At 39.7% G+C, this 25,937-nt stretch overlaps 2 protein-coding genes across 2 annotated transcripts in view; one reads left to right on the plus strand and one right to left on the minus strand.

Moving 5' to 3' along the window:
• Positions 1 to 25,937, plus strand: part of Fyb2 (FYN binding protein 2) — a 107,633-nt gene that overhangs the window by 43,457 nt on the left and 38,239 nt on the right. The window contains 1 exon segment of the mRNA XM_021200483.2: positions 21,449 to 21,549. Within this exon segment, the coding sequence (XP_021056142.2) occupies positions 21,449 to 21,549 (101 nt within the window).
• On the minus strand, positions 10,762 to 11,049 carry LOC110323326 (small ubiquitin-related modifier 2-like). Its single transcript, XM_021200485.1, has 2 exons — positions 10,896 to 11,049; positions 10,762 to 10,838 (listed from the first exon to the last, which is right to left on the minus strand). The coding sequence occupies exons 1-2, from the start codon at positions 11,047 to 11,049 to the stop codon at positions 10,762 to 10,764; spliced, it is 231 nt and encodes a 76-aa protein (XP_021056144.1).

The following is a 25,937-nucleotide window of genomic DNA, read 5'->3' on the forward strand; positions in this document are numbered from 1 at the left end:
TTCACGCAGAAGGAAGAAAGACAAATAAGCCAATAGCTACATACTAGACGATAGTGTCAAAGGCATCCACTTCCCAACCGTTAGCCCAGCATCCTCATCCAAGGTACTGAGTTCACAGATGGAAAGAAAGGAGGCAGCCTGTTCCTAACAAGTTGTTATGGCTCCTTATGTAACTCCTGTGCTGCTCAGATCATAAGGCTCCTGAGTGCAGGCTCCTTGTGATTCTCACCTCATGTTCTAGAACAGTGAGTGTACGATAAAAGGGAGCCAAGCGGGGAAACGCAATGATGTGACATTATATTCCTTCCTGGTAATGTCTCAAGTGATACACTACATCTCTGAGCATTGACACAGTACCCCAAACTTTCAGGTTTTAGAGCGTTTCTGATTTCCAATTACCATATTTGGATGCCCAACTGATAAAATTTATGCAAATATTCAAAACATGTGAAAAACACCGAAATCTGAAACAGTTTGTTCCCATGATTTTTCTGACAAGCTATAACTGGGCCTCTGTTGCTTTGAACACCAGAAGGTGATGTAGTTGTCAACTGGCACCCAGTGTGACACAAGGTTTCACATGGTCCCATAGTAACAGAGATCAAAGTAAACTAGTTTTAAAAATCAGAAAGTAATTTATAGATTATGCCCTTGACTTAGAGGCATCAAGTGAAGTATAATAGTATGTCGGCACAGTTGGGGAGAGGGGATGCTAGAAAAGGTAGCTGGGGGTGCACAGAGGTGAGATCTGGGGTGCAGAGGAGCTGGCCATCTATCCGAGGTTCAGGGGTACCCCTTCAAAGCCTTGATATTAGTAGCAAACATGGTATCCTTGCAAAGTAGAAAGGAGACCTGCATGGTTAAAGCTCAGCAGGCAGTGGAAAGACAGCACCCTGGAGATGCACCCAGCAATGAGATGAGGTGGAGAGCTTAAGGTTCTATGTATGTGTACCTATGTGTGTGCAGGTCAATGTCAGTGATGAATGTGTCTTCACTTGTTCTCCACCTTAATTTTCAAGGCAGGGCGTCTAACTGAACCTGGAGCTTACTATTCAGCTAGATCTGTTGGTCAGCAAGCCCCAGGGAGCCTCCTGTATCTGCCTCCATAGTGCTGGGATTACAGGCATTTACCACCGTACATGGCTTGTTATGTGCATGTGAACTCAGACCCTCCTCTCTGTGGTGTCAGCACTTTACCGAGTGAGTCACCCTCCTAATCCACTAGGGCTGTTTGATTAGAATCAAGGAGGCCTTTGAAGGTCTTAGGAACATGTCTATATTATATTTCTAGATCATTCTAGCTACTGTGTGGCGAGTGGCTTATGGAAGGGTCAGAGAGAACGGCTCTTAATGAGTTTTTAAAGAAAATGGAGTTTAAGAGGGGGCCGTTAGTGGTACTACAGGCAGAGAGTCCCGTGTCTACAAGACATAGAGGCTTTGGCTCTGCAGCACAGGCTGCAGAAACTGCAGGTATCTGATGTGATTCGAATGGGCACTACCGGGGCATGCATGGGCTGGGGGTGCTGCATGTGATAGCCGTTCAGTGAGTGTTGGCTGCCAGTTAGTACTCACCTGTTCTTCAGCTGAGACTCAACTGGCATCCAAACTCTATTTACCATTCTGTTTTTCCCCTGTGTGCATCTCACCTCCTTATACGTTCCCTATAAATAAGGAGAGTCAGTCTAAATTATTTTTCACTGAGACTTTGTAGTATAAACTGATTTGAACTTAAGATTTTCCCACCCTACTTCCTAAATACTGTGATCCCTAGCCAAGGTTACCATGCCACAGTTAAAAAGTTCTGTCCTATGCTGATGACTTTGTGAATAAAGCACCTACAACTGTGAACCAGAATTTGGGTTTCCAGGAACCACATAAAGGCCAGCTGCGATGCTGTGTATCCTCAGTCCTCCTGCTCCTTCAGTAAGGTAGGAGGTGGCAGTAGGAGAATTGCCAGAAGCCAGCCAGTCTGGCACACCTACACAGTGGCCAAGAGACCCTAAAGGGAGTGAAAGCATAGCTTTTGGAGTTCTTGGACTCCATGTACTAGCTATGTCATATTGGAAAATTTTCATATCCCTGGACCTTCCATTTTCCTTCTCCATGGAGTACACTGAAATTCCATCCTACCTTGCACGGCTGTTGTGAACTGTGAGATAAATATCTATAATTCTGAAAAGTAGAATCACAGTATATAAACAGCAGCAGTCTATGGCTGTCTGAGACAACAGGGCTTTTCTCCACTAAGGTCTGATGTTATAGGCAATGGGCAGTCCAGAACCCAACTCCTCATTAAAGCCTATCACTGGCTCAGAGAGTAGCCTCAATTCCTTCCCTCTGAGACATATGGGGTTAGATATTCTGGCACAGCTCAGAGCAGACACTCTAAAATGTGGAATGCAGATATACTTACACATGAAGGTTTCGATCTGGAAAACACAGATGACAGAGAACACGTCAGTGTCTCTCTCTCTCTCTCTCTCTCTGGGTGTGGGTTGCCTCACCCGATATCATCTTTTCGAGTTCTACCTATTTACCTGTAAACCTCACGGTTTCATTTTTATTTATGTATATGCATTGCATATTCATTATTCATTGGTCAGTTGTTTCCGTTTTCCAGCTATTGTGAGTAGAGCAGCCATGAGCACAACTGAGCAAGTGATCCGTGGAGTAGGATGTCAAGTCCTTCTGATGTAATGCCAAGGAATGGTTGAGTGGGGTTGTAGAATAGATCTTCTTACAGCAGTCTGAGAATTCTCCAAACATTTTCCCCTAGAGTGGCTATACCAGTTTTAATCCCAGCACTAAACAAGGTTCCCCTTTCCCTACTTTTCCTGTTGGTTTTGTTGATTTGTTTTTCAACTTTGACTGGAGTAAAAAGAAATCTCAAACTTGGGTTATTTGGTTTTCTGATATCTAGGGATTTTTTTTTTAGCTCTCAATATATTTTGAATATTAGCCCTCTATATGATATTTAGTTTACACAAGTCTTTCCATTTGTAGGACATCACTTTATTTGCATGATGGTGTCCTGCCGGGGTCCCTTTGCAATGCAGAAACTTTTGATTTCATGAGGTCCTATTTATTAATTGTTGATCTTAGCGCCTGTGCTGATGGTGTTCAGTCCAGAAAGTCCTTTTTGTGACAATGAGTTTAAGACTATTCCCCACTTTCTCTTTTATCAGGTGCAGTGTATCTGGTTTTATGTTGTGGTCTTTGATGAATTTTAGTTGAATTTTAAGCATGATGATAAATGTGGATCTATTTGCATTCTTCTGTATGTAAACATCCAGCTTGACTCACAGCATCTATTGAAGTTGCTATCTTTCCCAGTGTATATTTTTGGCTTCTTTATTAAAACAGTGGGTCCGTGTGTGTGTGTGTGTGTGTGTGTGTGTGTGTGTGTGTGTGTGTGTTTGTGCCTGGCTCTTCAATTCAATTCCATTGATCAACTTGTCTGGTTTTGTGCCAATACCATGCTGTTTTTATTACTATAGCATTGTAGTATAACTAGAAATTAGGGATACTGATACCTCTAGCAGTTCTTTTATTGGTCAGGATTGTTTTAGCTATTCATGGATTTTATGATGAAGCTGAAAGTAGTCCTTTCAAGATCTGTGAAGAATTCTGTTGAAATTTTGATGGGAATCACATTGAGTCTGTAGATTGCTTTGGGGATGATGGTCATTTTTACTGTCACTCTTACTGATTCACAATCCTGGGAGATCCTTCTGTCTTCCAATATTTTATTCATTATCCTGAAGATTTTATCAAACAAGTCTTTTCTTTGTTTAGAGTTATCCCAAGTTACTTTATAATATTTGAGGCTATTGTGAAATATGGTGTTCTTTTTATTTCTTTCTCAATCTGTTTGTCATTTGAATACAGGAGGGCTATTGATTTTTATGATATTAATTTTATGTCCAGCTAATTTTCTGGAAGTGTTTATTATTATTATTCTGGAGTTTCCCAGTGGAAATTTTTAGGGTCCCTTATGTATACTACCATATCATCTGCAAATAAAAAAATAGGACTTCTTTGGTTTCCAAGTTGTATCCCCTTGGTCTCCTATAGGTGTCTTATTGTTCGAGCTAAGGCTAAGTAATAAATTGAGTAGGTACAAAGAGATTATATAACCTTGTTACTAATTTTAATGGAATTGTTCTGAGTTTCTTTTCAGTTAAGTTGATGTTGGCTGTGAACTTGTGAACTGCCTTTATTATGTTGAAGTATGTCTATTGTATTCCTAATCGCTCCAAGACTTTCATCATGAGTGTTGAATTTTGTCAAAGACCTTTTCTGAATCTAATGAGATCATATGGCTTTTGTCTTTCAGTTGTTTTATATGGTAGATTGGTTGCATTTGTCAGTTGATGTATGTTGAACCATCCCTGCATCTCTGGGATGAAGCCTACTTGATCATGGTGGATGATCTTTTTGATGTGTTCTTTGATTTAGTTTGCAAGAATTTTGTTGAGAATTTTTGCATCTATGTTCATAAGGGGAATTGGTCTATAATTATCTTTCCTTTTGGAACTTTATGTGGTTTGGGCATCAGGGTAACTGGCCTCATAAAATGAACTGGATAGTGCTCCTTCCATTTCTATTTTATGTAATAATTTGAGGAGTATTGACATTGACTCTTCTTTTGGAAGTCTGGTAGAATTATGCACTAAAAATATATGACACTTTTGGGGGTAATGGAAGAGTCTGGAAGACTTTTAATGACTGGTTCTATTTCAGTAGGGGTTATAAGTCTGTTTAAATTGCTTATCTGAACTTGATTTAACTTTGGTTAAGTGGTATATCAATAACATTATCCATTTCTTTTAGATTTTCCAATTTGGTGGAGTAAGATTTTAAAGTATGTCCTTAAAATTCTCTGGCTTGCTTTAGTGTCTGTCATTATCCCCCTCCCTCTTTTCCTTTCTAAATTTGTTCATTTATATCTTTTTCATCTGCCTTTTAGTTAACTTGCCTAGGAGTTTGTCAGTCATATTGAGTTTTCCCCAAGAAACAAATCTTTGTTTCATTGATTTGTTGAATTGACTTTTTTGTTTTTATTTTATTATCTGTTAAGATTTATTTTGTCTTTGAGTATGTGGTCAAGTTTGGAGAAAGTTCCATTAAATGCTAAGAAGGTATATTCTTTTATGTTTAAGTAAAATGTTCAGTAAATATCTGTTATGTCCATTTGGTTTATAACTTCAGTTCCAGCATTTCTCTGTTTTTGTTGGTGACCTGTCTACTGTTGAGATTTGGGTATTTAAGTCTCCCACTAACAGTGTGTCAATTTGTGCTTTAAGCTTTAGTAGTGTTTCTTTATGGACTTTGGTGCCCTTGTATTTGGTGCAGAGGTATTTATAGTTGTAATGTCCTCTTGAATTTGTCGTTGTTGTTGATAAATATATGTATGTCTTTCCCTATCTCTTCTGATTAGTTTTGGTGTAAAGTCTATTTTGTCAGATGTTAAAATGGCTAAAGTGATGTTTATTCTTAAAGTTAAGGTGTGTTTCTTAGAAGTAGTAGAACGATTGATCCTTCTTTTGTATCCATACTGTTAGACTATAGGTTCTTCTTGGGGAATAGAGACCATTGATGTTGAAAGTTATCAATGAGTAACATCTTTTTAAAATTTATGTTATTTGGTATTAGTGGTGGTGTGGTGTAAGAGTGTATGTCCCTTGTTTGATTTGCTGGTCTGGGATTATTTGCTGTATTTTCTTTGTGTGTTAACATCTTTTGGTTGAAGCTTTCCTTCTAGCACCTTCCTTAGGGCTGGATTTGTAGATAGATATTGCTGAGATTTGGTTTTGTCATGGAATGTCTTATTTTCTCCATCTACGGTGATTGAAAATTTTATTGGTTGTAGTAGTTTGGGCTGGCATCTTTTGTCTCTTAGAGTTTATAGAACATATGCATAGGCCCTTCTGGGTTTTAGAGTCTCCATTGTGAAGTCAGGTGTTATTCTAACACATCTACCTTTATATGTTGGTCTTTTTCTCTTGAAGCTTATAGGTTCTGTACTTTTAGTATTTAGATTACTTCGTGTTGAGGGGACTTTCTGTTCTGGTCCAGTCTATTTGGTGTTCTGTATGCTTCTTGTACCATGGTAGGCATCTCTTTCTTAGGTTAGGGACATTTTCTTTTATGATTTTTGCTGAAAATGTTTTTATGCCTTTGATCTGTGTTTCTTCTCCCTCTATTCCTATTATTCTTAGATTTTGTCTTTTCATAGTGTCCTTTTTTTTTCCTGTGCCAGCAATTTTTTTAGATTCAACATTTTCTTCAACTAAAGTATCCATTTTTTAAAAAATTATGTTTTTAATGTCTGAACTTCTCTTTTCTATCCCTTTTATTTTGTTGGTGAGGATCACCTCTGAGGTTGCTGTTCAAGTTCCTAAAATTTTCATCTCCAGGTTTCCCTCAGTTTTTTCCTTCCACTTTTTGTTTTTGTTTTCATATGTTTCTTTAAAGGATTAATTTCTTCTTTAAGGACCCCAATCATATTCATAAAGATTGTTTTAAGGTCTTTTTCTTATTCCTAGGCTATGTTGTAATTCTTAGGGCCTGCTATGGTAGGGTTGGTGGGCTCTAGTGGCGGTGTAATGTATTGGCTGTTATTGTGTTATTATTCTAGCATCTAGGCATCTGAGTTAGGAATTATTGTAATTCTAGGTACTGATATTGGGTCTCATCTTTGTTGCGTAGTTGTTTTTCCCTGCCTTGGTTTCTGTTGCCCTTTCTAGTCCTTAAGAAAGTGTGTTGGCTATGATCACTGGGAGGAAATTCTTCTGGTATCCTGGTAGATGTGGCCATTATGAGTTCCAGGTCAAATATGTTTCTAGGTATTGAAAATACTTAGTAATGGGAATGGACTGTGGGTAGGAGTGGGAGTGGGTACTGTGAGAGTCCATAGGACGGAAGAAAGCTGGGTGTTCCATCTGGATCTGTTTAGTTCCTGGTAATGGCAGCAGAGAATGAGGAAAGGCCACAACAGGTAGTCAGCTATAGAACTTGAGATAACACTTGGAATTCAGTTTGGTGGAGTGGAGGGAGAGTGAAGATACAGAGCTCACCTACCTGCTTCACCCACCGGGCTACTTGCCTCTCTGTCTGGCTTGGTGGGTAGGATCTCAGGAATGCCATTGGAGTTGGAGGCTAGGATGAAAAAAGATTTGTGAGGAGAGAGGTTGGAGGAAAAGATCTGTGTGATCCACTTTAGACCATGAACAGAGACAGAGACAGAGACAGAGACAGAGACAGAGACAGAGATGACAGAGGAGGCTATAGCAGGTGGTCAACTACATAGCTGGGTATGAGATTTTGGAGATTGGATTTGGAGGAGGGAAGAGAGAGGTAAAGATCTTTGGTTAGCCTACCTGCTTCCCAGGCTAGAGTGGTCTGCCAATAATTTCTTCATCATTTTTATTTCTTCTTTTGAGATCTCTGTTTAGACCCATAGCCCGAATTTTGAATGGGTCATTGACTTTTACTCTTTTTTTTTTTAATTTTGATATATATTCTACATATTAATCCTCCATCAGATATATAGCTGGCAGAAATTCTCTCCTACTCGTTTGGCTCCCTTTTCTCTCAGTTGGTTGCTTCTTTAGTCACACAGCAGCTTTTTAGTGTTCATGACATCCCACTTGGCAGTTGTTGGCCTTGAATTTTTGGGCAAATGCTGTCCCATTCAGGAAGTCCTTTCTCAAGTCTCCATCCTGCAGGGCACTCGGGGCTCTGCCCATGTTTCCTTCCAGCTGTTGCAGCGGTTAAAACCTCATGATTAGGTCTTTGATCCATTTTGAGTTAGTTTGTGTGCAAAGTGATAGGCAGGGGTGCGATTTCATTCTTCTGCACGTGGCCATCCCACCATTCCAGCACTATTTGTCAAAGATTCTGTCTTTTCTGCAGTGTATATTTTTTGTCATCATTGTCAAGTATCAGATATATTTAGTTATGTGTACTCATGTGTGGTTCTTCTGTTTTGTTCCATTTGTCTATATGTCTGTTTTGTGTCAGTGCCACACTGTTTTTATTACTATAGTTCCGTAATATACCTTGAGATATGGGATAGTAATCCCTCCAATATTGTTCTTTTTGGATTATGATTGTTCTGTCTTTCCAGAGTTTTTTGTGTTTCCAAGTGTATTTTAAGATAGGTTTTTTTTTTCTATTTCTTTAAAGAATGAGATGGGGATTTCGATTGGAAAGTCATTGACTCTGTAAGTAGCTTTTGGTACTTTCACAATGTTAATTCTACCAATCCATGAGCATGGGAGTGAAAGCCTTTGATGGCTGCCACTGCAGCATGAGATGCTCAATCTGTGGTTGGCTTCGCCTAGTGTGCATGCTTCACGTGAGTGTGTGTCACAGTTGTGGTCCACACCTCAGAGGCTGGAGTGAAATGTGTGACTCCTGTTCTCTGCTGTACCACTTGCTACTCTGGGAAGGTCAATTATACCTCGATTTCCTCATCTGCATAAGGAAAGAATCATAGTGTTTACTCCATAGGGATAAATAGACACATATAATTAAAGCAGTACCTAGCATACAGTAGTGATCAGTAACCACTTATTAGCTAGTATTTACCTGTCCTTATGAATATAATCAAAACTTTGATAACCTAATACTAGAGTTGGCCACATTAATTTTGAAATTTAGAACAGAGGAGGTGGTATATTTTAAAGCTTATCTGGTGTTTTAATAACAGTTACTGCTCCTTATAGGTTTGAGTGTTTTTGTGAAGAGAATTAGATTACAGATACATAAATAAAGCAAAGGTGCCTAGAATTGAGAGATACTATATTTATTGTTTCACAAATCGAATGCAATTAGTCAGATTATGATAGTCATAATAGAAATGATAGTCAGTTATGTGTGTGAATACATGTTTGTGTGCATACATAAACATGTAAAATATATGTAAAGATACATATACACAGAATGTGTGTGTGCTTGCTGTAAGAATGGTCTAATGGGAGAGCTAGTAGTGGTAGGAGAAACTGAAGCCCCTGTGGTAGGAGAGGAGAACAATGTAAGCAGGGGGCTTCATGTCTTCCCAGTGTGTGCTTGAAGTGCTGTAATTTATGTTGTTGTTAAATACCATAGAGAGCAAGACTCTTGTCATCCTGAAGATGTACACAGGCAAATGTCCCCCGAATTTTAGAGCACTAATAAACCATTGAGTTCACGGTTGAATTTTCATTTTCTTATTTATGTATTTGTTCCTTTTTCCCCTAAGCCACCTTGTCTCTGGCTTAGTTCTCCTGGTTCTTGTATGCCTCTGCTGAAGCCTCTACAGTGCTGAGGAAGCACTCGGACCTTCAAACTATTTTGTAACAACTAACAAAATATCATTGTGTAGAAAAGGACACCGTGAAGGTATTTAATGATAGGGTATGTAAATTTTGAGGAAAAAAAACCAAGCAAACCTTGTAAATTAGAATACTTCTAACAATACAACTGAATTGAAACAAATTCTCCAAGGGCAGGTGAAAGACAGCAGTATGCTACAAAAGGGCCTAATGTGATTGGTATATTTCTAACTCTGTGGCATTACTGATTTAGGCCAATGTATTTATATTAACACAATTAAGACTCTCTAATCTGTTTCTCACATCAAATACATGTGTATTACTCTGAATAGAATCAAAATAATTTTTTCTTAGGATTATGCACAATCTATATTTATATCCACTACAAAAGACTTGGAATGAAAGATATCAAATTATAAATAATATTTTTTCTCAACTTGTTTCCTTTACATACTACTTTTACATTTTTTTATATACAATAAAATTTCTTAAGTAAACACGAAAGGGTAGGTGATATCAGTGGTGTGAGGAGGTGGGCTCCATGCTGAATATTACAATAAACACATATTTTATGTCATCTCAGTATCAGCAGAAACAGATAAAGGGGCTGGAGGAGAGATATTCCAGTGGTTAAGAGCATTTGATCTCCTTGCAGAGGACCCAGGTTCAGTTCCTAGAACCCATGTGATATCCCACACCATCTCTCTAACTCCAGCCCAGAGAATCAAATATTCTCTTCTGATCTCTACCAGGTATACTTTTGCTACACATATACAAGCAAACACGTAAATTAAAATCAATCTGAATATCTTTTTCAAAAAAAAAAAAAAACAAAACAAGAAGTTTATTTAAACAACAGCGCACTTAACTTGAAGGAAAAACTATCTAGGATCATTTTGTTCAAGAGTAATTTATCCCTACTTAAAGGCACATTGTACTACATGTAACAGCTATGTGTAAAAAAGTTATAAAATTGTCCTTGGTTTTACAATGATAAATGAAAAACCTTAAAAGTCTCTAATCGAACAAGGTATGCAAATATTTTGTAGTGTTGTGTTCTTTCGTTAAGACAATGAGAGCAAAGTAACTTATTGGAATATAAAGGTAAGAGCCGAATGAGCATCCCACTAATGGAGAAGGGGGCATTGTCACAGACCCAGTACTTTCCCCCAGTACATCTCCATCTGATGTCAACCAGTACAGAACATTGGCCATTTAGTTTAACAAGGGAAAAGAAAAAAAAAAAAAAAAAGAGCACTATGTTTGAGCACACACACCAGTTACTTTATGTACCATAAAGAAATGGGAACAGGGAAATGAAAGAAGAGAGAAAACTATATTGTGTAGTCGGGATGTGGTGGGATCAAATTGTGCCTTTCTAATTGAGAATGGTATTCTTGGTCTATAATAAAATTCTGGAGTAAAGTAGCAGGCTCCCTTTTTAGTAGACACCTCTTGTCTGCTGCTGAAACACATCAATTGTATCTTCATCTTCCACGTCCAACTGTGCAGGTGTGTCTGTTTCATTGATTGGTTGCCTATCAAACCGGAGTCTGATCTGCCTCATTGACAAACCCTGCCGCTCACAATAGATTTTCATTGGTTTACTAAGTGGTGTATGCCTCTTAATCTTACACTGCACCACAGAACCATCCTGTCTCGCCACTTTCAAATTAATGTGATCGTTGTTCTCAGTCTGGACTCCTTCCTTGGGTTTCTGGTTGGCCATGGTGAACGCTGGAACCTCCTCAGATGTCGCTTCACAAGAGGCGCCAGGTCCGCACTGAAGGGGGAGCACACAGCAGCACCAGGGGCGGCAGCAGTGGATGAGGCACGGGGCTCGAGCGCGTCCTGAATATCTTTTAAAGTTTATAAAAAGGATAATAGGCCTTGGGTATAACTCCCTATTCAAGGTCTCAACCAAGGACAGCTGATAACACCTATATCTGTTCTGAAGTCTCTGCCCTTCTCTAGCCATTTGTTTGTTGTTTAGTGGGTTGTCACGTTTAACCATTATCTCATGCGGTGAAGAAGGTTCTCATGTGACTCTGGCATAATTACACTTTGCAATTCTTAGCTAGATTAGATGTCAAGGTTTTATTTTTATCGGGATGTGTGTGTGTGTGTGTGTGTGTGTGTGTGTGTGTGAGAGAGAGAGAGAGAGAGAGAGAGAGAGAGAGAGAGAGAGAGAATGTGTGCTCACGTGTAGAGGTCTGAGAACAACCTGTGGGACTCATTGCTCTCCTTTCACTGTGAGTTCTGGGACTCAGGTCATCAGGCTTCCACAGCAAGCTCCTTTACACACCAAGACACCTCACTGAATGATGGCCTTAAATGACACTATTGATCTTAGGAGAGGATTTCTTAGGGTGAAGAGCTTTGGAAGGGTGGTCTTGTACAAAATAATTTTTTAGTGGGAATTTGCCAAGTTTGGGGCCTCAGATAAATGTAATGTCAGATCCCAGCACTTGGGAGGCAGAGGCAGGTGGATTTCTGAGTTCGAGGCCAGCCTGGTTTACAGAGTGAGTTCCAGGACAGCCAGGGCTATACAGAGAAACCCTGTCTTGAAAAACCAAAAACCAAAACCAAACCAAACCAAAACAAAAAAGACTCTCATATTGCTTCATGCCTGTAGACTGTCGCAAGGGGCGCTAGCCCCTCAGTGGCTCCCGTTCTTTCTTATTTTTAAAGCTTGTATCCTATTGGAACTGAAAGTGGGCACGAAGCTCCATCCTAGTAAATATAAGAGGACATGAGTTTCAACCTTTTCAGTTCTTTAGATCTTATGGAACTTCCTTTCAGTCACATTTTTTTAACCTGCTAAATTATATGTGTGGCTTCAGAAAAATCAAGAAAGGAACTTTTAATTTTCTATCAGGTGATACACAAAATCCCCCATCATAAAGGAGTGAAGGTTCTAAGAGTCTAAATGGTTCCTCAGATCATGCAGCAAAAGATGAATCTAAGTGTGATATCTAACATATGGTGAACCTTCAAGAAATATTAATCATGATTGTGATTAATAAGTTTACTGTTTGAGCACATAGTTTGTTAAATAAACCATGGGAACCTCTTCTATGGAGAGTACAGCTGGGTATGGGGACTGACAGATTTCTTTAAAAGACACAGGGATTGTACCATGATCCCAGATTAATGACCCAGAAGTAGATGGGCCAGAAGAACCAACAACAAGTCCCTTGCCCATGCTTCAGCCAGAGGTCTTACCTACTCAAAGCTTCATTTTGAAGATAAGATTCCAGGGGTCCAAACCAAATTCAAAAAAACTCCAGTTTCTTAAGCTGTCTTTAACATTCACGTTGCGGGTAAGAGGGTACCATTGCTTCTTAAAGAAAAGATGATCGTGATGAAGACATTATTAAGAAACATTAAAGCTTTATGATGCTGAATTTGAATTATGAGAGGTTCACCCATAGTAAAGTATGAAATTTAATGCTATATCTGTAATAAAGGATCTTTATAAGATACCTCATAACATCCTTTAAAATATAATGTTACCAATGTAATATTACTAGTATGCTTTTGTGGCACCATTATGCAGAGGAAAAATGTTTCATTCAAAATCCACACTATATCTATAAAGTAGTTTCCGTTATTGGTATTTTACAGAGTGGAAAATGGAAGCTTAAACTGTTCATGCAGTACTTGCAAACTGGCCTTTGAAGAGAGCTGGGGTTCAGTTTCCTTCTTGTCTGCAGCCATACCCCTGGCCTGACTGCTATGCTGCCTCTCTCTGGGTCTAGCATTCTGCACACATTCTTCATAAATGTGGAGATAAAGAAATTGAATCATATAGCTCTTACTTACCCAAGTTCTCTATATTGATCCACACCGTTTAAAATTGAGATGGATCTTAGATCTAGCTCCAAGGTCTTGAAAAAGGCAACACATTCTTAGACAGCAAGAAAGGGAGTTTAATTACCACCCACACGGTCTCCTTCCTAATGGTGGACCTGCAAAATAATCCTTGTAAACTCACCTGAAAGACATTGCTGCTTTCTACCCCTTCCTCCTCTCCTTCCTCCTCCTCTTCCTCCTCTTAGAAAAATACTTTGTTAAAATCCATTATCATCATCTAAACATCAGATACTTAACTCATTTCTGACAAAGCTTATGCAAGAAATTGATGAGATATCCTCTTTGAATTCCTCTGAAACTGTTTCTTATTAATAAGGCTAATTTCCCACGGATCTGATGAAATCATTAAGTCATTAGAGCATGAGATACACAGCTCAGCCTCTAATTTAGCAAAGTTTCTCTCAATAATCTTCTACTGGGGGTGTGTGTGTGAAACTATGAAAGAAAACAGTTACTAAACTATTAGGATTCATAATTTTTCTTTTCAGCAAAATGGAACTGGTCCTGTATCTTTAAAAACACTGTAGAGAATATGCAAATAAAGACCAGAAAAAAAAAAAAAGAGATGGCTCAGAAGTCAAGAGCACTTGCTGCTCTTCCAGAGGACTCAAGTTCTGCTCACAGCACTTGTCAGCTAACAGCTGTCTGCAAGTCCTGCTCCAGGGCATTCGACACTGTCGTCTAGCCTCCACAAGTAGTCTTATGCATCTACACACACACACACACACACACACACACACGCATGCGCTCACACACATGCTCATAGGCACATACTCAAAATTAATGTGATTCCTGAAAACAATAAAATGAAATATTCAAATTGTTGAACGAGGGAAAAATGAGTGGATAGACTGTGCTTATGTTCCATGGAGGAAACAAAGTGAGATAAATGTCCAGCTGTTCGTTTCCTGTGATGTAAGCGAACAGTACCCGCAGATGTGAGGCCCTCCTGTGTGTGGAGGTGGGAGGATTGCCTGGGGCGATGTCCCCTGTAGTCTCCCTACACGTGACGTGAGGGTGCCTCCTTTGGGTCGATACGCAGCTGTACTTCTCATCTCTCCAGAGCCAGAATCTCTTTTGGATTTAGGGGTGTGTCCAGACAGACTGTTCCTATATTAGAACGACAAGTTCACTTGCTTGTTAAAAAATAGAACTTCAAGTTTTTTGTATCAAAAGCAGGCTACTCTACCTTGCACAGCTTGTTGTTTAGGGGAGCAGTTTTCTAAGCAGACGTCGGCAGGTCTAGTCTGTGGCGTCGGACTGCTGTGCTGTAGCCTATCAAACGAACATGCCATTTGCTTATGTGTTCCTCACTGGGGAGCAGCTAAGCTGCTAGAAAATCTCACATATGTGGTTGATCCAAGTGAGTTTTCCAAAGCCACTCATTTACCAAAGAATAATAATTACCAAAGATTTGCAAAAACAATAGCAATTAAACAAGTTCAGCTTTGCAAGATTTTGACATATTATCTCCTGTATTGGTGCTGCCAAGTCTTTCCCAAACAATATATTCACTTTCCCACTGACCACGGTGCCGTCCTCAAGCTGGGATTCATGCAGACCCTACGGCGTGAACTAAATTGCTCTCCTTTCCATTTTCCTGCTCACTGTGAGTTTAAGGATCCAATTTTGTGTGTGCTTGACTTTTCTGTGGTGATTAATGGTTCTGTCCAGCTTTCCATGGGCTATTCCTTTTCTGTTGACGAAGTCTCTAATAGAATTTATACAGATATTAGCACCTTTTTTTTTGCAACTTTGTTATTAACTATGGTATTTGCAGCAGATCAATCTAGTTAAGAAAATTTAATCCCACAAAATGCTTTTTTGCATTTATTAACATTTGACTTTTTTCCATTAAAACTGTGATTGATTAGAGTGATATATTCTCTACAGTTGAGACATTCTTGTGATTGTAGAATAAATTATTTTGTTCTGGAGGTACTTTTTAAAAAAGATTTATTTATTATTTATATGTAAGTACACTGTAGCTGTCTTCAGACACACCAGTAGGGGGCATCAGATGTCATTACAGTAAGTCACCATGTGGTTGCTGAGATTTGAACTCAAGACATTCGAAAGAACAGTCAGTGCTCTTAACCACTGAGCCATCTCTCCAGCCCCCCCTAGAGGTACTTTTAATACAGATTAATTTATTTTTCTAGGAATTAACAAGCAGGGCTGGGCTGAATCTTTGTAAGTCTTTCAATTGAACTTTTTCAATTTTTCTTTTACTATTTTATCATATTGTTTTTCATGTGAAAATAATACAAATTAAGAAAATATTCTTTTTATTGGATATTTTCTTTATTTACATTTCAAACGTTATCCCCTTCCCCGTTTACCCGCCCCTGCCCCCACCCTGAAATCCCCTATTCCATCCCTCTGCTCCCTGCTTCTACGAGGGTGCTCACCTACCCACCCACTCCTGCCTTAGTAACTTCACCTTGTTTCTATTTTCTGAAACGTTCTCTTCAGCTGGTTAGTAGGGGCTGGGAGGTGGCTGAGTTAAAGTGCTTGCTGCACGAGCATGGGTACCGGAGTTTGTTCTTTCCTGTCTGTGTAGGCGTTGAGCCTGTGCTGGCGACGTGACCACCTTCTGCCAGTGCTGATTCCACTTTAGGAGTTGCCCTATTTCGTGCCCAGGGACCTCTGCTGACCACACGTGCCTTCACCGCTGTGAATAGGACAGGTTCTCCCTCCCTCTCGTCTTGATTTGTTTGTCTTTTAAGGCATTGTTGTAGTAATACTTAATCTCAATCAGGGATTTCTACCCCACCTGTGATCATTCAGTTTTCAGATGAAAGACACAAACCCTTTACATTTATGATAAGCCTTTAAAGCACTAGAACTTGCAGAGATCTACTTTCTAAGTGATTAGTCTCTACTTGCCCATCAATAACCCCACGTTATAACTTGCCATGTTCCATCTGGGCCACTCTTAACTCTGATTGGCCAGCCCTCACGACTTACCTAGCCCATGGCTGCTTCTCCTCGTTCTACCTTCTTCTCTTATGGCCCTGTCTCAGACCCTAACCTTGGGAACCCAAACCTCACCTACCTCTCTTCTGCTCACCTATAGGCTGTAGGCATCTTTATTCAGCCAATAGTTTTAAATTAAGGAGCAAGATTATATAACATCACTTGGTACAGACGAAGATTTCCTCATTCCTTAGGGCAAGAAGACCTTGGTGGCCAGTATTGAACATAGTAACAGACCAAACCTCAAAAAGACAGGGTTTTTCAGTGTAGCCTTGGCTGTCCTGGAGCTCCATTTGTAGACCAGGCTGGCCTCAACTCACAGTGATCCACCTGCCTCTGCCTCTGAAGGGCTGGGATTAGAGGTGTGAGCCACCATTGCCCCATTCCCACCCTCTTGAGTCTCCTCAGATTGAGTTCTTCGAGGTAGCTGATATTCTAAATGGAATTGTGTCACAAGGTTGTACTGCTCAGAACACACACTCGCCCCACCTCTGTGTGTGTGTGTGTGTGTGTGTGTGTGTAACTCCACTTAAATGCAGGCTCCTAGCTTGTGGTTGTTCCGTTTTCAGGCATCCAAGATAGCTCAGTATGTTAAGTCTTCTTTTGGGGGGAATCTCTTATTTTTACCTAATAGTTACTATTATTCACATAATTTCTTCAAATGCTTAAATCACATTGTTGTAAGTTTATTGTCTCCGTTGCTCCCCTCTTTCCACTGTTCTGCAGTGGCTCACATTATTCCGTGCCTTTCAGATTTAACAATATTTGTTTTGAAGGTTAGATACTGTGGACATGAAAATATTTCTGTCCACGTATACCAGAGTTGCTTTTTTTTTTTTTCAGTTTTTCATTCAGAGTTGCTTTTTAATGCAATGCAAACTCAGCTCTCACTCCCAAGCAATTAAGAGATAGTTTACGATGAGCCAACCATGAAAGAAGACGGCCTGGCGATGTGGGTATAAGTTGCCCCAAATGCATTCTTCCCAGAGGAATCAGTTACATGAAACTTTTATAGGCAGAACAAAAGGAAGCCACAAATCAATAGATGTGCCAAGTACATTGAAGGGGGCACCATGGATTGAAGCAAAGCAAGGAAGTATCTGTTATTTGATGCTATATGGTAGCAGTATTAGCTTTGGGGAGGGGCTGCTAGTGGTCTGCTCAGTTAATGCTTCCAACATTAGTACCCAATAAGTCAAAGTGATGTCAGATCACTTACAGAAGTAGGTGACATATGGCTATTTGAGAGAATTACAGGGCTGATGAGATGAACCCTAAGATGGGAAGAGTTTGATCCCCGAGTCCCATAAGATAGGAGAAAACCAACTCCATCCCATAAGTTGTCCTCTGATGGCCATCCACGTGCTGTTAAGTATGTACTCTCTCCCACACAAACACAAATAATCATAATTTTAAAATTTTTTAAAAAATAGATATTCAAGGAAGATAAATTTGGATTTGTGCCCATAGCCTCCCAGCTCTCCACAATTACAATATTATCTGCACAGCCTTCAGTCCTGGTGCAGCCTTCTTAGGAAATCTCTTAATTCATACAAGGAGGATCTGCATTTCTAGTTCCAGGCTCAGGGTCAGATCTCCGAAGCACAAAGATAAAATGGAGTCTGACCACACCCCTGTTCTTAGTCCTGGGTTTTGAGCTTCTGTTTCTCTCTGGACAAGTATTCCAGCTCCGTGACCAAAGAGAGAAAGCTTTCTTGCTCATTTCCTTGGGAGAATGAGCAAATATTTTCTAGAAGCTGCCATAGGTCAGGCAGCATTTGTTACTGTAGATTTTATGCTGGTATCATAGTTTTGGCTTCCCAGTCGGATGTGTCTCAGCTTGACCTTCTGACTCAGACATTCACCTCCTGGCTCACCTGAGTTTCTCATTTGTGGGTTTCCTCACTACATTTGGCACCTGGGATTCTACTTCATTGGTTACCATGCGAACTACAATACTTTGTGTGATTATATTCCATTGTGAATCCCTGTACTTTAGGGAGGGCATGTGCCTTCCATATCTGCGTAGGTTGCTAGATGAGCCAGGTGCTATTTCTCTATTGAGAAAAACATACAAAGAGCTTTTAAATATGTTTAAAGATACGTGTTACTTCTTTTTATTTTTTCTTTTTATTGAAAAATAGACTTTTTTCTCACATAGTATATCCTGATAAGGTTTCCCCCTCCCTCTACTCCACTCAGGTCTTCTCCCCTCCATCCTATCCAGATTCACCTCATTCTGATTCATTTAAAAGATATGCTTCCAAGGGATAATAATATAAGAAGATAAAACAAAGACTAACATATCAGAATAGGAAAAATCAGACAAACAGAAAGAAAAGAGCCAAAGCAACGGCGCAAGAAACAGAGAGTCACTCATTTGCACACTCAGGATCCTATAAAAACACTGAACTGGAAGCCATAATATATACACAGAGAAACTGTATTCTAAAAAGAGGAAAGAAAAAATATAAATAAAATATAAATAAAAAAGATTAAATTAAGGAACAACCCTCCCCAAACCTAACCAACCAACCAAATAAAAATAAAACAAAACAAAACAAAACAAAGCAAAGCAGACACAAGGAAAAGCCCTGATTAGACATTGTGAGATACGGAGCCTCCATAGATGTTGTTGACTTCATTTTCTGTTGACCGTTGACTGTGGGATATGAGGCCTGCCCTTAAGAGTAGTTTGTTTGCCCAGTGAAATTTCCATGGAGAAAACTAAATTTTCATTTGCAAGTTTAGGGATGAGGACACTTATAAGATCTCCATAACTTTTTTTTTTTTGGCACTTAGTTCTTTGAACTTGACTCTTAGAATCTCTTTCATTGTATCCAGTAAGTTTGGGTGTGTTGTGCATTCATTTTCATTGAATTTTAGAAAGTCTTTAATTTCTTTCTTAATTTCTACCTTGACCCATTTTTTTTTAACTCAATAATGAGTTGTACAGTTTCCATGTGTGTATGGGCTTTCTGTTATTTTTGTTGTTGATACCCAGCTTTAATCAATGGTAGTCACAAAGGGTGTAGGGTGTTAGTTCAATTTTCTTGTATCTGTTGAGATTTGCTTTCTATCTGAGTATGTGGTCAAATTTGGAGAAAGATCCATGAAGTGCTGAAAAGAAAGTGTATTCTTTTGTGTTTGGGTGAAATGTTTTGTAAATATCTGTCAGGTCTATGTGGTTTATAATGTCAGTTAGCTCCAGCATTTCTCTATGTAGCTTTTGTCTAGACATCCTGTATATTGACAAGAGTTAGGGTATAGAAGTCTCCCAATATTGGTGTATAAGAGTCACTTTGTAAATTAAGCTGCAGTAATGTTTCTTTATGGACTTGGGTATTCTTGTGTTAAGAATTACAATGTCCTCTTGGTTTATTTTTCCATTGATGAGTATATGTGTCCTTTCCTATCTCTTCCTATTAATTTTGGTTGGAAGTCTATTTTGTCAAATATTAAAATGACTACACCAGCTTGTTTTGTAGGTTCGTTTACTTGGAATATCTTTTCCCATCCTTTTACCCTGAGGTGACGTCTATCCTTGATGTTAAGATGTATTTCTTGGATGCAGCTGAGGAATGGTTCCAATTTTAATTGAAACAACAAGGATTACCATCCTTTTGGGGGAATTAAGACCACTGATGTTGAGAAATATCAATGAGCAATATTTTTATTCCTGTTATATAGAAGTGGGAGAGAGAGAGAGAGAGAGACAGACAGACAGACAGACAGACAGACAGACAGACAGACAGACAATTTCTCCTCTTTTGATTTGCTGGTCTGTGATTATTTGTTCCCCCCCCCCTTGGTGTGTTAACTTCTTTTGGTTGGAATTTTCCTTCTAGTACCTTCCTTAGGACTGATTTGTAGATAGATATAGCTTAAATTTGGTCTTCATGGAATGTCTTATTTTTTCCTTCTATGGCAATTGAAAGTTTTACTGGGTATAGTAGTCTGGATTGGCATCTGTGGACTCTTAGAGGCCCTGGTCTCTGCTCAGGCCCCTCTTGCTTTTAGTCTCATTGAGAAATTAGGTGTTATTCTAACACATCTACTTTTATATGATTAGTTAGTCTTTTTTTTCTTGAAGCTCATAGTCGTCTTTACTAGTTCTGTGTTTTTAGTGTTTGTATTATTTTGCAGCAAGAGGACTTTCTTTTCTGGTCTAGTCTATTTGGTGTTCTGTATGCTTCTTGTAGCATGATAGACATCTCCTTTAAGTTAGGAAAATTTTATCTTCTATTATTTTTGCTGAAAACATTTTTTGCCATTGACCTGGGTTTCTTCTCCTTCCTCTATTCCTATTATTCTTAGATTTGATTATCTCACAACGTTCCATATTTCCTGGATGATTTGTATCAGAATCTTTTTAGATTTAGTATTTTCTTTGACTGATGTGTCCATTTTTTTATTGTGTCTTCACTGTCTGAGAATCTCTCTTGCATCACTTGATTGTGATGGTGAGGCTCCCGTCCAAGGTCTAGTTTCTAAACTTCATATCCAGATTTCCACTAGGTTTCTCTGTAAATTCTATTTCTACTCTCAGGTCTTGAACTGTTTTATTCACTTCTTTCACTGCTTGTGTTTCTATGGATTTCTTTAATGAATTTATTAATTTTGTCTTTAAGGACCTCTATCAGAATCATAAAGGCTATTTTAATGGCTTTCAGATATTTTGCAACACTCAAAACCTACTGTAGTAGGGTTGATGGGCTCTAGTGAAGGCATATTGTTCTGGCTAGTTTTATTGTTTTGTTTTGTTTTTGCTGGCTTCTAGGCATCTGAGTTTGAGAATATTTTAATTCTTGATATTGATATCTGATTATGTTTTTGTTGGGTGGGTTTTTGTTCCTCCATTTCTGCTGCCCTCTCTGATTCTTAGGAGGGTTTGATGGCTGTGATGTCTGGTAAGAAATTCTTTGATATCCCACTAGATATGACCACTGGGGCTTCTAGGTAAACTGGGTTTCTAGATATTGGAAGGTGACTCTTAGGACTGGGGATAGGCTAGGGGTGAATCTGATGTGATCCCCAGGAAGGAGGGGAAAGAGAGTACTCTACCAAGATCTGCTTAGTCCCCTGGGAGTGGGAACAAGGAGGATAGTGAGGCTGCATCAGGTGGTCCACTACAGAGCTGGATATGAGGCTTGGGGATTGGATTTAGAGGCATGGAGGAGAGGCGAAGATTTACAGTTAGCCTGCCTGCTTCCCTGGTCAGAGTCAAGAAACATGTATCCATGCATCCATCCCTTTTCTTCCATTCTTCTCAGTGCAGAGTTGGAAGAAGCACATAATTATGACACAACAATTTCATATCTGAGACACTCTGACAACTCCATCAACTCCTGTGCTGCGGGAGAAAGTGATGAAGGTAAGTCTGCCAAAGCCAACTAATATTGTAACCTATGCAAGTAAAAATGTGGCAAGATGGCATTTTCCCAATACCCAGTGAGATGTTAAGGTTGTCACATTCGTTTGGCTCTGCCATCTTACGTGCTTTTTCTCTCTCCCATATCTAGTATCTAGTCTCATTCATATATATATATATATATATATATATATATATATATATATATATATATATCTCCAGTTGGGCATCAGCGCTGATCTGGGTTCAGAATCTTGACTCCTCTATATACCTCCCCTTTCATTTTAACTGCTTTGCCCTTTGTATGTGGGTAGGAGGGAAACTCAAGACACTGTTCAGTATTTCTCACTTGTCTCATGGAAACCTCACCTCTCATGTAATAACTTCTTGAAAGTACTAAGGGTATGGAGATGGAGAGGACACATAATGATAATTAGGCTTTGTGGCCAATATAATTAAGAAAATGGGGTTATCTAGTAGTTCTTAGAGTCCAAAATAAGTCCTTCAGCCTTTCATGATGCTCAGAAGGTTTTGTGCAAAGGAGGGACTCTCAGGGGAAAAGAATGAGAGGCAGAGACTCATAATATTACTGCAAGTTTCAATGTCTTTGTTCTACCAACAGAATCTTTCAGTTCCTTGCAGAAGCCATAAATATCAGTGCTAGAATCAATACTAGGACTTACTGAGCCAGAAACTATGGACTGCATTCCTCTGTTAGGCCCTCTGTGCAGATGTCTGCAGATTGAATGCTCCCATCCCTCCACTGCTAGAGACACGAGAAAGAAGATCAGAGAGGTTGAGCTGTACATGGTGACCCAAGAACTGTGTGATAGAACAGTAGTGTAAAACAGGATCAGCCTGTCTGGACACTCCATGCTCTGTCCATGAATCTCAGCTGCATCTCACTCAGGAGAGCTTATCTTCCTTGCTTCAGAAGAGGTCTTCTGGCTCAGTTATTGCTGTACTGACAAGAAGACTTAGGTTCTAGGAAAAAAGTTCTTGTCTTAGAAAGTTTGTGACATAAAACACGAAGACATGCTGACATTTCACTGTCCTTTCCCAGGAGAAGTTGAATAGCTACTAGAAAATTCTACTGGGCAAAGTATATTATTAGTGACGGCTGCCTTGAACACTTAAAATTTGGAAGCTAGATCCAGTCCTGGGATGAAAGTTGTACAATTAGCTACTGATGTCTGCCATAGGTATAGGATTTTGTAGTTGTTTGCTTTTTGTTTTGTTTTCAATCCATTGCACATCCTATGACTGTAGGGTGCTAAAAATCAGATGGTTGTCCTTGTGCCCTGATAAAGTTTGAATTGGGATAAATCAGATCACCTGTGAGAAACCAGGCTCCTCCCCTGAGGTAAAATACCAGTCATAGGAACAGAACGGGACTTTGTACTTTCTGATGTTTGCACTGACCCAGGGAAATCTTACAATATAGATCCTAGTTCCATGGCTCTGGTATGTGGCCTTGGAGCCTGCTTTTCTAACAAGTTCACCATTCATCTGATGCTCCTGGTCTGTCCTCCGTACTTTGACTAGAGAGTCTAGGACCACATGAGGGCAGAATTCTCATTGCTTGACTTTCTTCAAGACTAAAGACTCACAGAGCCCAGGAGAAGTTTCAGTCTGAGCCCATTCCTTTTTTATTTGGACTCCTGAGACTTCTTTACCAAAGCCTACCATTCTGGTAATGCTTCACCAAGATCCTGGTTAGGGATTCTCTGTTGGTCCTTCTTCCTCTTGACAAGCTGAGCTGCAGGGAAGTATATGGATGTTTCCATATACACAGGGCTACTCATGCTAGAGTGGATGGTTCCATACATACAGGGCTACTCATGCTAGAGTGGATGGTCCCATATACACAGGGCTACTCATGCTAGAGTGGATGGTTCCATACATACAGGGATACTCATGTTAGAGTGGATGGTCCCATATACACAGGGCTACTCATGCTAGAGTAGATGGTTCCATACATACAGGGCTACTCATGCTAGAGTGGATGTTTCCATACATANTTCCATACATACAGGGCTACTCATGCTAGAGTGGATGTTTCCATACATACAGGGCTACTCATGCTAGAGTAGATGGTTCCATACATACAGGGTTACTTGTGCTAGAGTGGATGGTTCCATAGATACTGGGCTACTTGTGTTAGAGGATGAAGCTTCTGGTTGACTATAGAAAGCTGGGCAAGACATCATTCATTCACTCCAGGGCACAGATTCCAAATTGGGCCTTCTGAGGGACATCATTTCAGATACCTAGAGAAGGGATTACTAACCTAAGCCTCTCTTCAGTCTTTTCTGAAGAGTCAGTCCTTTGTTGTACTTCAGGAGTAATGGCATCAAGGAGGCAAGTCTGATGACCAGAAAGTCAGAAAGGGCTCAGAAAATGAGACCTGGTCCAACTAGGAAACGACTGTGTGGAACAGCAGGAAGTCAGATGAGAGGAGATGGAGGTAGATAAGACTCCCTTTGTAGAAGGACATATTTGTAGTAGATGAGGATAGACCAGGTAAGGCTTTAAAAACCTGGAGAACTATGGACAGCAGACAGGAGGAGTTCTGTGGGTGTCCTACCCCCTTACAAAGATCAATGGAATTGACAAATCTCTAGAAATGACTTAAAAAAAAATAACAGTCTTCGGAATAAAGTGGGGATCACCTCACAGACCCTGTGGGCACCAAGAGACAAGAAAGCATTATAAAGCACTGCACATCACATACATGAATTTGGCAACAAAAGCAAAACAATCCCTTCTAAAGCACAGACTACCATGAATCACCCAAGATAATTTGATAACCTGTAACACTTAGGAAAATCTGAACTTAGAACTTAAAGAGGCCCCCAAATAGGGGCTGAGGTCATGACTCAGCAGGTAGAGAGCTTGCCATGCGAGTATGAGGACTGGAGGTTTAAATCCCGGGGCAAGTGTGAAAGCCAGGAGCTGTAGCCGCTACCTATAATCCCAGCATTTGGGAAGCAGATACGGGGATCCATGGAAAATCAGTGAGTTCTGGGTTTAGTGAGACATCCTGCCTCAGAAAGTAAAATGAAGAGCAGTTAAGGATACCCAACACTAAGTAAACTCTGGCCTCCAAGTACACATGTATACCCCCAACACACATAGGTATCCACATACATGTGAACATGATATACATATGTACATCCCTATCACACATGGGTATCTGCATACATGATCCATGAATACATGTGTGAACACACTTACCATATAAACAAGTTCCCCAAAGAGCATCTACCCTCAGATGATTTCACCGAACCATGCTTCCAAACACGTCAAGGAGAGCTAACACTGATGTTCTGCAGTGTCTTCAAGAAAGATAGAGGCAAACAGTTCCTGGCTCATCTCACAAAGTTAGCATAAGCCTGATATTAAGACTAAACAGACAGCAGCCCCTAGATCAATGTCCTATCTGAGAGTGGCCATGAAGCCCCTTAATTACTATTAAGGATATTAATAATAGAATTCAGCAAGCACAATTGATTGCAGTTTGTTTCCGAGATGTAACACTGGCTCAGTATCCATAAGTCAATCAATGAAACCCACCATAATGACGGATTGAAGCAGTTAAATCACACCGTATATTCAGAAAGGAACCCCCTCCCATGCGGATAACTGACAGCTACGAGAAGCCTGCAGAACATGCTATTTGATGGTTGAGAGTGACAGCTTTCTTTCCAAAATCTCAAACAAAAAAGTGTCTTCACCTGCTGTGCTTACTCGGTAGAACTAAGAGTTCTAGCCAGTAAGAGGCAAACAAGGAAATAAAAGGGCAAAGAGAGATAGCATCTTAATTTGCAGAAATTCCTAAGAGTTTATGAGAACCTACTAGAGTTACATGCCCATCCCTAACCCCCACTGTCCCACCCCCACCAAGAACTAAAACACAATTGTGCTTATGTGTTCTATCCATGTGCACGTGGATGCTGATTTTGAAAAAGTACAAACCTTTTAAGTTATCTCCCCAGGAGATAAATACGTAGACTTCAATTTGTCACAGGATACATAAGACTTAAATGTTAAAGGGTATAAAATTTGGATTAAAGAAACTTAAATCTAATCCAAATGAATGAAGAGACAGATTGCGTTTGTAGGTCAGAAGACCCGATGAATAAAACTGACAGGAAAAAAAGAATGCATCGGTTCTCCCCGAGTGGCACATGGGCTTAAGGCAGTTCCTATAAAAATCCCAGCAAGGTGTTCTGTGGCTATAGACAGGCTTATTCTAAGACGCATGGGGAAATGCAGAGGGACTTAAAATAGCTGCAGACAATTTTGAGAAAGAAAACAGGAAGGATCCAGCACCTACCTCCAATCCTGTGAACCAGTGATGAAGATCATGTGAACCAGTGATGAAGATC

The sequence above is a fragment of the Mus pahari genome, chromosome 6 (genome assembly GCF_900095145.1).
Source record: "Mus pahari chromosome 6, PAHARI_EIJ_v1.1, whole genome shotgun sequence".
NCBI lineage: Eukaryota > Metazoa > Chordata > Mammalia > Rodentia > Muridae > Mus > Mus pahari.

Coding starts and splice junctions, on each gene's coding strand:
- LOC110323326 (XM_021200485.1), bottom strand. CDS start 11,049: ATGGCCAACCAGAAACCCAAGGAAGGAGTCCAGACTGAGAACAACGAT. Junction 10,839..10,895: donor AATCTATTGTGAGCGGCAGG/GTTTGTCAATGA, acceptor TCAATGAAACAG/ACACACCTGCACAGTTGGAC.